General features: G+C 37.2%; 2 protein-coding genes across 3 annotated transcripts; one reads left to right on the top strand and one right to left on the bottom strand.

Moving 5' to 3' along the window:
- Window positions 1–1,005: 1,005 nt before the first annotated feature.
- On the top strand, window positions 1,006–6,984 carry LOC107900535 (NF-X1-type zinc finger protein NFXL2). 2 transcript variants are annotated; one of them, XM_041096009.1, is made up of 13 exons: window positions 1,006–2,272; window positions 2,350–2,463; window positions 2,546–2,601; window positions 2,904–2,970; window positions 3,189–3,281; window positions 3,690–3,775; window positions 3,872–4,034; window positions 4,144–4,317; window positions 4,535–4,725; window positions 4,850–4,931; window positions 5,105–5,311; window positions 6,090–6,179; window positions 6,257–6,984. In XM_041096009.1, the coding sequence occupies exons 1-13, from the start codon at window positions 1,103–1,105 to the stop codon at window positions 6,413–6,415; spliced, it is 2,652 nt and encodes an 883-aa protein (XP_040951943.1). In that variant the 5' UTR covers window positions 1,006–1,102; the 3' UTR covers window positions 6,416–6,984. The 2 variants fall into 2 exon arrangements, with proteins under 2 accessions (XP_040951943.1, XP_040951942.1); XM_041096008.1 differs by having other exon boundaries at window positions 6,254–6,984.
- A 2,068-nt stretch (window positions 6,985–9,052) lies between these two features.
- Window positions 9,053–11,945, bottom strand: LOC121218577 (putative serine/threonine-protein kinase-like protein CCR3). Its single transcript, XM_041096006.1, has one exon. It carries the CDS (start codon window positions 11,619–11,621, stop codon window positions 9,180–9,182), a length of 2,442 nt encoding a protein of 813 aa, XP_040951940.1. The 5' UTR covers window positions 11,622–11,945; the 3' UTR covers window positions 9,053–9,179.
- Window positions 11,946–12,180: the final 235 nt, after the last annotated feature.

The following is a 12,180-nucleotide window of genomic DNA, read 5'->3' as shown; positions in this document are numbered from 1 at the left end:
ATAAACAGAGTTTAACTAAAAGATTATTTCTCAAATTTGACTGAAAATAGGAGTGATACTTAACAATATATAATGTATAATAATAAATTTAACCCTCAACTTTTATACATTTATTCATTTTGAACCCTTCTCTTTTAGTTTAATGTTTTTTTGAACAATTTCATTATAAGTTCTGATTATATCTGTTCTTTTTGACACAATGCCTAGAATTACCCATAATCTCTCCTAGAATTGCTCATGGGTCGAGCCATCCAGCTCGAAAAATGGGAGGGTTTGGATAAAAATATAAGCCCGAAAAATGGACTTTGACAAAAAAAAATAATACTTGTTTATAAAATAGGCTAGGCCTCAGGTAAAGCTTTTTTGTCCCAAGTCCGGAATTTGCAAAAAGAAGTTGTTTTTTTTACTATTTTATTGCTATTTTTTTTCACTATTTTGCTATCATTTCATTATTATAGTGTTACTATTTTGTTGTTATTGTTAATTTTGTTACTAATATAAATGCATTTACTTGTTAAGTTGCATATATCTTAGTGTTATTTAAGTATACATTTTTTAATTTATTTTCAATTTCTTGGAAAACATTTATTTTAATATTTTTAATATTTTTGATGTATTATATTTTTTTTTAAAAAGTTATATAAAAAATTAATACGAGTTCGGCCGAGCCTGAGTTTTAATATTTTTATCTAGGCCGAGCTTGGATTAAATTTTATGCCCAGCCCAAGCCGACTTATGAGCACTTCTAGTCCTTCCGAACTTATAAATAGGAGGATAATGCGATTTAGCGTATTCAAATCCAAGTCCTCTTATATTGACAATAATATCCATATCAATAGACATTAAATATTATATTTTTATTATTCAAATTTAATTGTCCAACACATTTGAATATCTAAATTTGTTCCGAAAATAATTTCATTCTCCGAATTTGTAAATCAGCAAAAAGGAAAATCGAATTAATTAATATCCAATAATATCTGGGCCGTTCATCACAATTGGACGTGATTTTTTGAATATCTCAAAAAAGAGAGCCGTCTAAATCATCACTCTGAAAACCCGGCAAGATCCGATTCCTCTAAGAGAAGTTCAAATCCAAGAAATGAACACAACGGCCAACTACCAACCGCCACCGTCATCGCAACCGCCATTCTCGGACTCGGACCTGGACTCGGACTCCGATTCCGATTCCGAGAACTTCCAAGTCGGTTCCGATCTCTCAAACTCTATTTTCAAAACCTACCTTGAATTTTCCTCATCTTCATCATCATCATCATCATCTTCGATCACAGCCGTTGATCTGTCCAAGATCCAATCATTCTTAACCTCTTCCTCCTCCGGCGCTTTATCATGCCTCATTTGCCTCGAACGGATCCGTCCCTCTGATCCGACGTGGTCTTGCTCTTCCCTCTGCTTCGCTGTCTTCCACCTCCTCTGCATTCAATCATGGGCCCGCCAATCTTCTGACCTTTCAGCAGCACGCGCCGCTGCACGTCTCCCTATCACCGCCGAAACCGCCGCCAAACAAGCCACCTGGAACTGCCCCAAGTGCCGCTCCTCCTACTCCAAATCTGAAATCCCTAGATGTTACCTTTGCTTCTGCGGTAAGCTCCGAGATCCTCCGTCTGACAACCCGTGGATCCTCCCTCACTCTTGCGGCGAAATATGTAACCGCCCGTTGCCAAACAATTGCGGTCACTTTTGCCTCCTTTTGTGCCACCCTGGTCCCTGCCCGTCCTGCCCGAAATCCGTCAAAGCGCGTTGCTTTTGCGGCTCCGTCGAAGATTTTCGCCGTTGCGGTTTCAAAAACTTTTCCTGTAACAAACTTTGTAAGAAGCGTTTAGATTGTAACAAACATAACTGCTCCGAAATCTGTCATCCAGGCACGTGCCCTCCTTGCCGTGCACGTGAGACTTACCGTTGCCGGTGTGGTAAAAAGGAAGAAGAGAAAGATTGTTGTGACCGGGATTATCGCTGCGAAAATGAGTGTAAAAAGTTGCTTAACTGTGGAAAGCATGTTTGTGAAAGAGGATGCCACGGGGGAGATTGTGGGGAGTGTCCATTGCAAGGAAATAGGACATGTCCTTGCGGGAAAAGAATTTATGAAGGGATGCCCTGTGATGGGGTGGCTCCGGTTTGCGGTGCAACTTGTAATAAGCTGTTGAACTGTGGTTTCCATAGGTGTCCCGAGCGGTGTCACAAAGGACCTTGTGTGGAGACTTGTAGGACTATGGTTAAGAAGGCGTGCTGGTGTGGAGGATTGAAGAAAGAGGTAGCAAATGTTTGATTGATTGCTTTTTGTTACTGTTCGTGGAATTTTCGTGATTCTTTTAACTGAATTTAATGTAGGTTCCTTGCTATCAAGATTTGTCGTGTGAAAGGAAGTGTTTGAGAATGAGGGATTGCGGACGCCATGCTTGTAAACGTCGTTGTTGTGATGGAGATTGTCCGCCATGTTCGGAGGTGTTGTGTTTTATTGTCTTGTTTTTTTCTTTTGTTGAAATTGTTTTGCCTGTTAAATGTTATAGAATTATGGATGCTTCAGGTTTGTGATAAGAGGCTTCGCTGCAAGAACCACAAATGCCCTGCTCCTTGCCATAGGTATGCTACATGATTAAGTTTTATTACTTATTTTTCTTTTAAGTGTCTGTAGGGCAATAAAATTGTTATAGTAGGACAATGATAAACAAAGAGAACTGCCTAGCAACTTTGTCATTGCTGTTCTAAATGGAATAATTATCCCTTCTCTAAACTTTTCAAAGTGAAATTCTAGTTGGCTTTGTCATGTTATTATAATCTTGGCAGCTATAGGAGAAAAGAAAGGCTCAGATGCTATTCATTCTTTGCTTTGAGTACTTATCCAGAAGGAAAAATGTGCTGACTATGAGTTTTCATTATTGTAGAGGTGCCTGTGCTCCCTGTCCAATTATGGTGACAATTTCATGTGCATGTGGTGAGACACACTTTGAGGTGAGAGTTCATTTATCACAGATTCTATGTTCATTTGCAGATGGTTATATTACTGCATTCAAGCATTCATATCTCGTATTATGGCTATATAGGGTCTTAGTTGAGTTGATGATGGGTTTGTGGTAACTTGGCAAATTTCTCCACAATGTTATTTTTATTTGTATCTGCTGCTAATATAAGCCACCTTTCGACATTTTGTGATGGTTTCTTTCTACTAGGTTCCTTGTGGTACTGAGATGGATCACAAGCCTCCTAAATGCCGTAAATTATGTAAGATAACTCCTTTGTGCAGGCATGCATCAACCAGTAAGGTACTATTAAGATTCCTTACCTCTGTATATTCCTTGCTGGAGCTTATTTATGTTGTAGCTTCCTTGTGTCTGTTATATGAAGCTTTTGATAGTAACGTGACCTTGCCCGAGTTTTAATCTTATGCTAGGATTACATGTTATCTGTAATCATCATGATTATTTCATTCATTTCTATGCATGATAACTTTCATGGTTTAGCTACTGCATATGTCTTAGAACTTATGTTATTAGCTAGTATTGTCATATTAATAAATCCATAATTTTTTATCATGTTTAAAAGTCTCTATATTGCACGTGTCTCTCATAAAGTCATAGTCTCTGTTTTCTTTATAACTTAGCATAAACAAAGTATATGGCATATTTTGCTCAAGTTCTCCTAGCCAATAATTCTCTTCCCTTTTTTACCAGCCGCACAGATGCCACTATGCAGCTTGCCCCCCATGTCGGGCACCTTGTGAAGAAGAATATCCATGTGGTCACAAGTGCAACTTAAGGTTTGCCAAATAGCTTTTTGATATTCAAGGTGTGACTTCAAACTTTACGTATGTCTCTGTTAGCTAATTTAGTTTTATTTCCTTCTGGTATTCCAGGTGTCATGGGCCAAGACCTCCTCCCAATCCAGAATTCACATTGAAACCCAAGAAAAAGAAATCAAATCATCAGACAGAGTGCACTCCAGGCACCCCTTGCCCTCCTTGCCCAGAACTTGTTTGGAGACCATGTGTTGGCGAGCACTTTGGAGCAGAGAGGATGGTTGGTTTTACTTCTTTTTAAGTTGTAAAGGATTAGCTTCTGATTGATCTACTTGATTGCCCAAAGGCCGTGTATTTCATTTTAAACTAATTCTTCTTCCTTGTTTCAGATGGTTTGCTCCAATACAACACGATTTTCTTGTGATAATTTATGTGGAAATCTTCTTCCTTGTGGCAATCATTATTGTACAAAAACTTGCCATCCCCTGGAGACCCAGCCTTCTTCATCAGGACATCAGAAAAGAAGTGAATCTTGTGAAGTGTGTAATCTCCCTTGCCAGAAGGTGCTAAACCCGTTATTGTTCTCATTTATTCTATTTACGATTTTTGACTCCTAATCTTTTTTCCCTGCTTTGCTCTCTTGGTCTCTTGAGTGCTTTAAACTTTAAAAACATATAAGGCTGCTATCAAGAACTCATAGTCACCACAGTTTATCTAGTTACAAGAAACTGTATTTAATAAGGGGAATCTGATTGCCTTATCTTTTAAACATGTCCCCAGGTGAGGATGCCTAAATGTTCGCACCCCTGCCCCCTACCATGTCATCCCGGAGAATGCCCTCCTTGCAAAGTGCTCATGAAACGGTCATGTCACTGTGGTGCAATGGTCCATGCATTTGAGTGCATCCATTATAACAATTTATCTGAAAAGGATCAAGTGGCTGCTCGCTCATGTGGGGGCCCTTGCCATAGGTAGTTTATAGATATATTCTTGCTCTCTCTCCTGCTGCAGTTGCTTTTTAGGTTGTTGGATTGTTTTTCATTAACCTGATATAATTGAGATATATGATAAATTCTTTTGAAACTTGTGCTGCAGAAAGCTGCCTAACTGTAAGCATTTATGTCCTGAAATATGCCATGTTGATAAATGCCCAGCCCCTGATAAGTGCAGCAAAAAGGTAATAAATTTTAATTAATTGACTATATCACTGATAAGAAAGAAAATTTCTATATTTCAGAGATTTCGGTGAATGATTTCCCTTCAACTTACAGCAACATCATATAATCGAGTTCACAATCAAAATTTAAAGTGTTGTTAGCTTCCTATTCATCTCCATCTTCTATGTGCCAGGTTACTGTTCGCTGTAAATGCCAAACCTTGAAGAAGGAATGGATATGCCAAGATGTTCAGGCTGCATATCGTGATACTGGTAATGACCCCAAAGATATACCAAAGAATCAGTTTGGGCTTGGACTTCTGCCTTGCAATTCAGATTGTAAGAGAAAAATACAGGAGGTTGAGTCAGCTCTACAATTGCGTAAACCTAAGGTTCTGGAGGTAAGATCTTTTAAATTGAGTTAGCATTTTTCAACTCCTATTTCATCATTCATTTGCTTTGGAGCTTACGTATTTTAGATTACTTTGATGCTTTATTTTGGTTTATGACTATTTGAAAACGGCATGCATTGCATGCATAGTGATTCAAGCATCTTCAGTAATCGCATGTAACATGATAGGCAGCCTGGTGAAATAGAGCCTGATAGAGTATCGATTTCCTTCATACAGTTACTAGAAATAGGAGTATTTCTTATACTTTTAGTTGTCAGGTTTTATAGTAACAAGGAATTCTGCCTGCATTTCCCTTTGTGAAACCCGAATTTCCTCATTCCTTTCATCGAGTAATCCTCCTTTGAGTTAGAACTTGTGGATGTTGCTGAGATAATTGCCATTGTGGAGACATCTTAATCTCAAGAAATTCAGCCTACCATCTTGTTACATTTTACGCTATTATCATGGATTCTAGGAGTTGATGCTAGCCTTTTCTAAATTACTAGCAATCAACCCATAAAAGCAGTCTCCAATTTTCAGAGATATATCATCGGGTTTTCACAAAAAAATGGGTGGGGCTGCTTTGGAATTTGGTTGGAAACTGCTTGGCCTACCAAGAGAGTCTCGTACTTGTTTTGTATTCTATTTGTTAAATAGTTACAATTTCAGTATCCGGTTGCAAACTAGTACAAAAAAATTTATTTGCATCGTTCTTTATTGTCATGCATGCTTTAACCTTCCTTGCATGCATGCTTATAATTTTTTACCATTGCATCATTTATTGAAGAAAAAAGAGCCAGAAAACAAAAAGCATGGGCCAAAGCGCAGAAAAAGGCGGGATCGGATTCAAGAGGGCAAGCAAGTTTCAAGATTTCAGGTATGTTGTTCTCTTCACAAGCTCAATAAGCATTTCCTAGTCAGTTTTCCTTGCCTAACAACATTAATTTCCAGCAGGAATTTGTTGCCACCATGAAGCGTCTGCTTTTATTTATCATCATCGTAGCAGCTCTGATTGCAGTCACATATTACAGTTACAAAGGTCTCTTACAACTCTCAGATTGGATGAATGAAGTTGAACTGCAACGAGCAAAACGAAGACGTTCACGATTCTGATCTCTCTTGCCTTAGGTGCTACTCTTGGATTGGGTGAATGAAGCTGAACTGCAACTGGCAGAAAGAAGACCACCACGAATCTGACCCATCTTCAACCTTTTAACATATTACAGTTACAAAGGTCTCAGGAGATTTGGTTTTTTTTTCTTTTTATGATAAGGGGGGTTATCAAATATCAAATTGAAGATTTGATACCAAACTCTTCGCTACTCCACTCCACTCAAGGTTCATCCAACGAATCTAATCGTTCTCGGGCTTCTTGGTTGAATTTTTGTTACTCTATACTAGTGGTTCGGTCTACGAGTATGATCCATTTCGGGCTCTTTTATTATTGAATTTTGTTACATAAAATATGAGCTCGACATTCACCCAATTCATATATAAACTTGGGGAGTGAACGAAATTTCAGAGTTTTCCTTCAATTTTGAATCAGATCTGTAACAAGGCTATGAAAATATCTAAAAAGATACACTTATTGACGGGCTGGGTCTAGTCAAAACCCACATGTCTAAGCTTGTTTCGAATATTCAAATTATTGTTCAAAAGTCGTTTTACTTTAAGGTTCTTTATTTGATGCCCCTTCGATCGATTTTTTTTTTAGATTTAAAAAATGAATTGAAAATGTGATAAGTGTAAAACTTATTTATAGAATAATTAGTTTTAATTCAATTCGGGCAATAACTCAATATTTAATATAAGTTTGAATTTTGATTATTTTAATACTAATCTTCTTATTCTCCAAACATAGACCATGACCCAAAACATTGAAATATTAATTGAGTGAAGACTGATGAACCAAATTGTTGGCACCAACTGAAGTCTTTTTCTAATAATCCGGAATTTGGGTAGATTTACCATGAAGTATAATCTATAAACCACCTTCCCACCTTGACACGTGTCTAGGTTTTCATTTTTCTTTTTCTTCTCATAAGAAAATAGTCAAATCTCGCTTTTGATTTTTCCACTAAAATTAAGATTTAATCTTTTATAAAGGAAGGTCTTTTACTTTGACACGTGTCCAGGCCTTTCTTTTCATCAAATCTCACTTTTGCTCCCTCTACTATACCTTAAATTAAAATTTAATCGTTATACTTAAATTCTACAATAATTTGGTCTCTATTTTTGTAATATTTATTTAGAATTGTTAATATTATTAACTACTATGATTAAATTTTTTACATGGATTTTTAATATATATATATTTTCTAAAATTTTTATAAATTATATAATACTATTCAAATTTTAATTTTGGTCCTTGTACTATGCTCAAATTTAATATTTAATTTTTATATTTTAACTTTTTGGCATAATTTGTTAGCTCAATTTTTTCAATGTCTTTGATTAGCCCAAAAACTTTATTTCGATTAAGATGACGATGTAACTTTTAAGAATTGTTAACACCGTTAAAATTATCTATTAAATTCACGTTCATTGCAATATCTTTTTTTTTATTACATGGTTACCGCGTGAGGTTTTTTTTTCTAAAATTTCAAAATACCACTCTAATAAATTTGACAAAAAAATGTTAACGATTGAATCTGAATTTTTAACTTTAAAAGTTAGACTAAATTCTTAAAAAATAATATTTATTTTGTTTTTAAGTCATTGATACCATGTCCCAAAACACATTTTTATTGTATTTCATATTTTTGTATAATTTATCATATTTTTTAATTTAATTTAAGTTTACTTTCCCTAAAAAAAATAAATCTACTTACTTAAAAGATTGAAATAATAAAATTTTTATTTAATTTTGTAACATTTTCTTTTTAATTCAGTTATGATTTTTAAAATATTTCCAAGAAATATATTGTAGATGAGAGAAAATCTGAAATTTAGTTTTAAAGATTACTAATAATCAAAATAAAAATCCATATCCAAAAATTTATTATTAATAATTAAATTTAAAGTCGAATATTAAAATAAAACTCAATTTTTTATTAAATGAAAAATTAAAATAAAAATTTATGTCTTCAAATAAAATTATTCCTCCGAAATTAGGCAAAAGGAAAGAGGTTGTTAAATCACCGGCCAAATAGGCCACCACCGCCTTATCTGGCATTTGCCATGTACCCCAACATTAGGTTATATTAATTTCGATATTCATAAATAAAAATATGCTTTCAGTTTAATATGGGGGGCACCGTTTCTATTAATGAATAATTGAGGAACTTGAATATTGACCGTCCACGTGTAGGGATGATTAAGATAACAACTATGCCTAATTGGTGTTGACCAAAAGTCTTAATTAAATCCAAACCCCATCTTTCTTTTCATAATTCAAAGTCAATGAATTTTTTATCTACTTCTCTTACTTTTTCACTATAATCATGCTTTAAATATTTATATTTTATTTCATGTTCGTTTTGTACTGTTCATATTTTCTGGATTCAAAATTGTCCATCTCAACAATATTACCTTTAAAATTCGAACCATTTTTTGGCATTGAAATATAAAATAAAACAACCCTGGAAAGCAAAGTTTTAAGTCCCCATCTTTGTTTGTTGTTAGGTTGGCTGACTTGTTTTCGTCTCTCTTCTTTGTTTCTTGGTGTGAAATCAAATGGTCAAAATTTTGAACCATTTTCCCAATTATAAAAAAAAACATAAAAAATTGTAAAAGGCCAACAGACACAAATGATGTAAGCATTTCTTCTTGTTGTCAGTGTTCAAAAAAAGCATCTTGAAAATTCTATCCTTTTTACAACCCAAAAGCTATGCCTGCCCTGCCTAAAACAAATTTTAATTTTTTTTAATAGAAAAAATTACTCTGAAACAATGGAGAAAGCACCACTTGAGATGCTGCCATGGCTGCCATCACAAACAGTCAAAGCTCTTTCCAAATTTGAAACAATATCACCAATTGTAGGCCTATCTTTGCCTTCCAAATTCACACAATGCATTGCTGTATAAGCCATTAGTTCTACGGCCTCTGCTTCATTAAGCTCGGGTGGTCCAACCCTAGGGTCTAATACCTTCACTACTTCACCATTCATAATTGCAGGCACCGTATAATCAACTAAGCTCACTGGTGTCCCTCCACTTTCGCTCTCCTTGAATATGGCTCTTTTCCCTGTCAGAAGCTCTAGCATTACGACTCCGAGTCCATATACATCGCTCTTTGTTGTTAATACGTTTAATCCGTAGTATTCGGGATCAATGTAACCGACTGTTCCGGCTGCTTTTGTTGGCTTGTAATCTCGGTCTGATTCCGGTCCCATCATCGAGAGTCCGAAATCTGAAACCCTTGCTGTCCAATTCGCATCGAGTAATATGTTGGAAGACTTTATATCTCTATGAATTATAGGGGGAACTGCATAGTTGTGAAGGTATTCGATCCCTCGAGCCGCGTCGAGTGCGATTTTGATCCTCATTTTCCAGGAATTAAGTAAACTGCTGGATTTCTCGATGTTGTTCTTATCATGTAAGTGGTCGTAAAGTGCTCCATTCTTCATGTATTCGTAAACTAAAAGCCTTTCATCCATTTCTTCACAATATCCAACAAGTCTAACCAAATGCTTGTGGTGAAGCCTTGATAAGAAGGATAATTCGGACTCAAATGCAATCTCTTTCTCTTGATATTTCTTCATTTTCGAGCCGGTTTCACCTCGTTTGATTGCTACTTCACGACCGTCCGACAGTTTTCCTTTGTAAACAACCCCGTAACTCCCTGCACCAATCTTGTTTTCTAATGAGAAACCATTGGTTGCTGCAACAAGTTCAGCAAAGCTGAATTCCTCGGCTTTATCAGCGTGTTTCGATGATGTTCCGCTTCGTTGACGAATCATTGATGGTCCACTTCGTTGACGCTTCATTGCTCTCGAACTTTGCCGTCTAATCCTCAACGACCTAGAAGGAGGACTGTTGTTCGATCCAGGACCGCCATTTGAGCCTGCTCGAGTGATTGTTGGCTGAACTGAATTATGAACTTTCTTTTTCCCAAAACAAACACCAGTCCATAAACAATAAATAGCACTGCAAATCCCCATAAAACCTCCAATTGATCCAACTATGGCAAATGCCAACAACCCTCTTCTCAACTCTCGAGACGGCCTCGATACCTCCGGTGATGGAGCCACCGGTGACGGTGGTGATGCGGTGGTGATGTTAAAACAGGGCCTACAAATGTTACCAGAACCAGAACAAAGCCTATTCGACTCAGGATATATCCCACACTCACTGCAAAAAGATTGAACACAAGGCCCTGGTAAAATCTCCGCCATTAAAGGTAACTCAAAAGAATAATTTGAATTAAACCCGTTGTTCCCAGGCCACCCGGGACCCCAACAAACTATAGATAAATTCTTAGTTGTTAACCCACAAGTGAAATTTAAGCCTGCAACAATGGATTCGAACTCGATGTCTTCAATGGCGGACTCAGTCATGGAACCCCAACAAACAACCGTGCCATTCAATCTTCTAATCCCACAACTAAACCCTTCACCGAGAGCTAACCATGAAGCAAAGCGTAACCCTTTGTTTAATGGAACATTGAGTTGACCTGCCGAGTTATTTCCTTTACAAACTAAATCGCCAACCGAGTTCACTCCACAGACATGGGAAACCCCAGCTTCGATATTTTCCATTGAAATGTTCCCGAACTGCCTTTCGATATCTGTCGATACTACCGAGTTACTTCCCCAACAAGCAACTCGGTTGTTTTGACTCAGTACAATCCCACAAGAGAACCCAAATCCGGACGTGATTTTACCCATTGTGTAATTGCGATTGGGTAGCTCTCCGACGTCGTTGCGGTTGTTTCCGTTGGGTCTCCAACAGGCGACGGGCTGCGACGTGTTCGTCGTCGTTGCGCAAATCCTTTCGTCGCCGATGGAGAGGGATTGAAGGAAAACGGTGTCGTTAACGTAGAGGCGTTTAACGGGGTAATTCGGGGCGTTCGTTTCCCAGCAGAGGAGGCTGTACCCGCCGGAACGGAGGGCGCAAAGGTTGGTTTCACCACCGGCGACGGTGAAGTAGGAAACGTTGGGGAGAATCGGGACAGGGGCGATTGAGGAAGAGGTGTTATCGCCGGCGCGGTAGCAGATAATGCGTTGAGTCGGCTGTGCGGCTACGATTGCGCATACGGTGGCGGTTCCGTAGGCGACGGCGAGCGTCAAGCCGGAGCCCAAGGCATGAGTTAACGGCGGGAAGGAAATAACGGCGAGGGAACTGACGGCGAAGAGGAGTGGGAAGAAAAGTTTCGTCATTTAAAAAAGTGGAAGATGACGGCGGAAGAAGTGGCGTTTCCGTCCGTCAGCTTCATTTGGGAAGAGAAAGTGAGAAGCAATGAAATGAACGGAAAAATCAAAGTTTTAGAGAGAGAAACTAATGAAACGGAGAGTTTCAATATTAAAAGCGTTTTAAGAAGAAAGAGAATGAGGCCGTGTTTGGAGCCGTCCTCTTTTAATTCCCATCTTATTTTTTAACTGTCATATAAAATTTTAATTCTACCATATCAACTCTCTTATAAGCATAGTGTCATATACAATGTTCTAAGCATGACGGATGATTGAATTAAAACCATAATTCCCGGTTCAATCGTTTTGATTAGTTAGAATTTTATAAAAACCTTTTTTTTAAAGTATTAAATAGGTTTTTGTCTTGATTTTCAATTTTTATTGGTTTCAAGTAATTCCCTATTCAATCAGTTCAACTTCCCTGTTCGAATCAATATATCTATTGGTTCTCAATCTTATCGATCCAGTTGAACGATCCAATCATGTTTTAAGAATATTGCTTGCGTCATCAAATATTAACAGAACCCAA

Source organism: Gossypium hirsutum, chromosome D06 (assembly GCF_007990345.1).
Source record: "Gossypium hirsutum isolate 1008001.06 chromosome D06, Gossypium_hirsutum_v2.1, whole genome shotgun sequence".
Taxonomy (NCBI): Eukaryota; Viridiplantae; Streptophyta; class Magnoliopsida; order Malvales; family Malvaceae; genus Gossypium; species Gossypium hirsutum.
This window is presented reverse-complemented; position numbering and strand designations above follow the sequence as displayed.

Coding starts and splice junctions, on each gene's coding strand:
- LOC107900535 (XM_041096008.1), top strand. CDS start 1,103: ATGAACACAACGGCCAACTACCAACCGCCACCGTCATCGCAACCGCCA. Junction 2,971..3,188: donor GTGGTGAGACACACTTTGAG/GTGAGAGTTCAT, acceptor TCTTTCTACTAG/GTTCCTTGTGGTACTGAGAT. Junction 6,180..6,253: donor AGCAAGTTTCAAGATTTCAG/GTATGTTGTTCT, acceptor ATTAATTTCCAG/CAGGAATTTGTTGCCACCAT.
- LOC121218577 (XM_041096006.1), bottom strand. CDS start 11,621: ATGACGAAACTTTTCTTCCCACTCCTCTTCGCCGTCAGTTCCCTCGCC.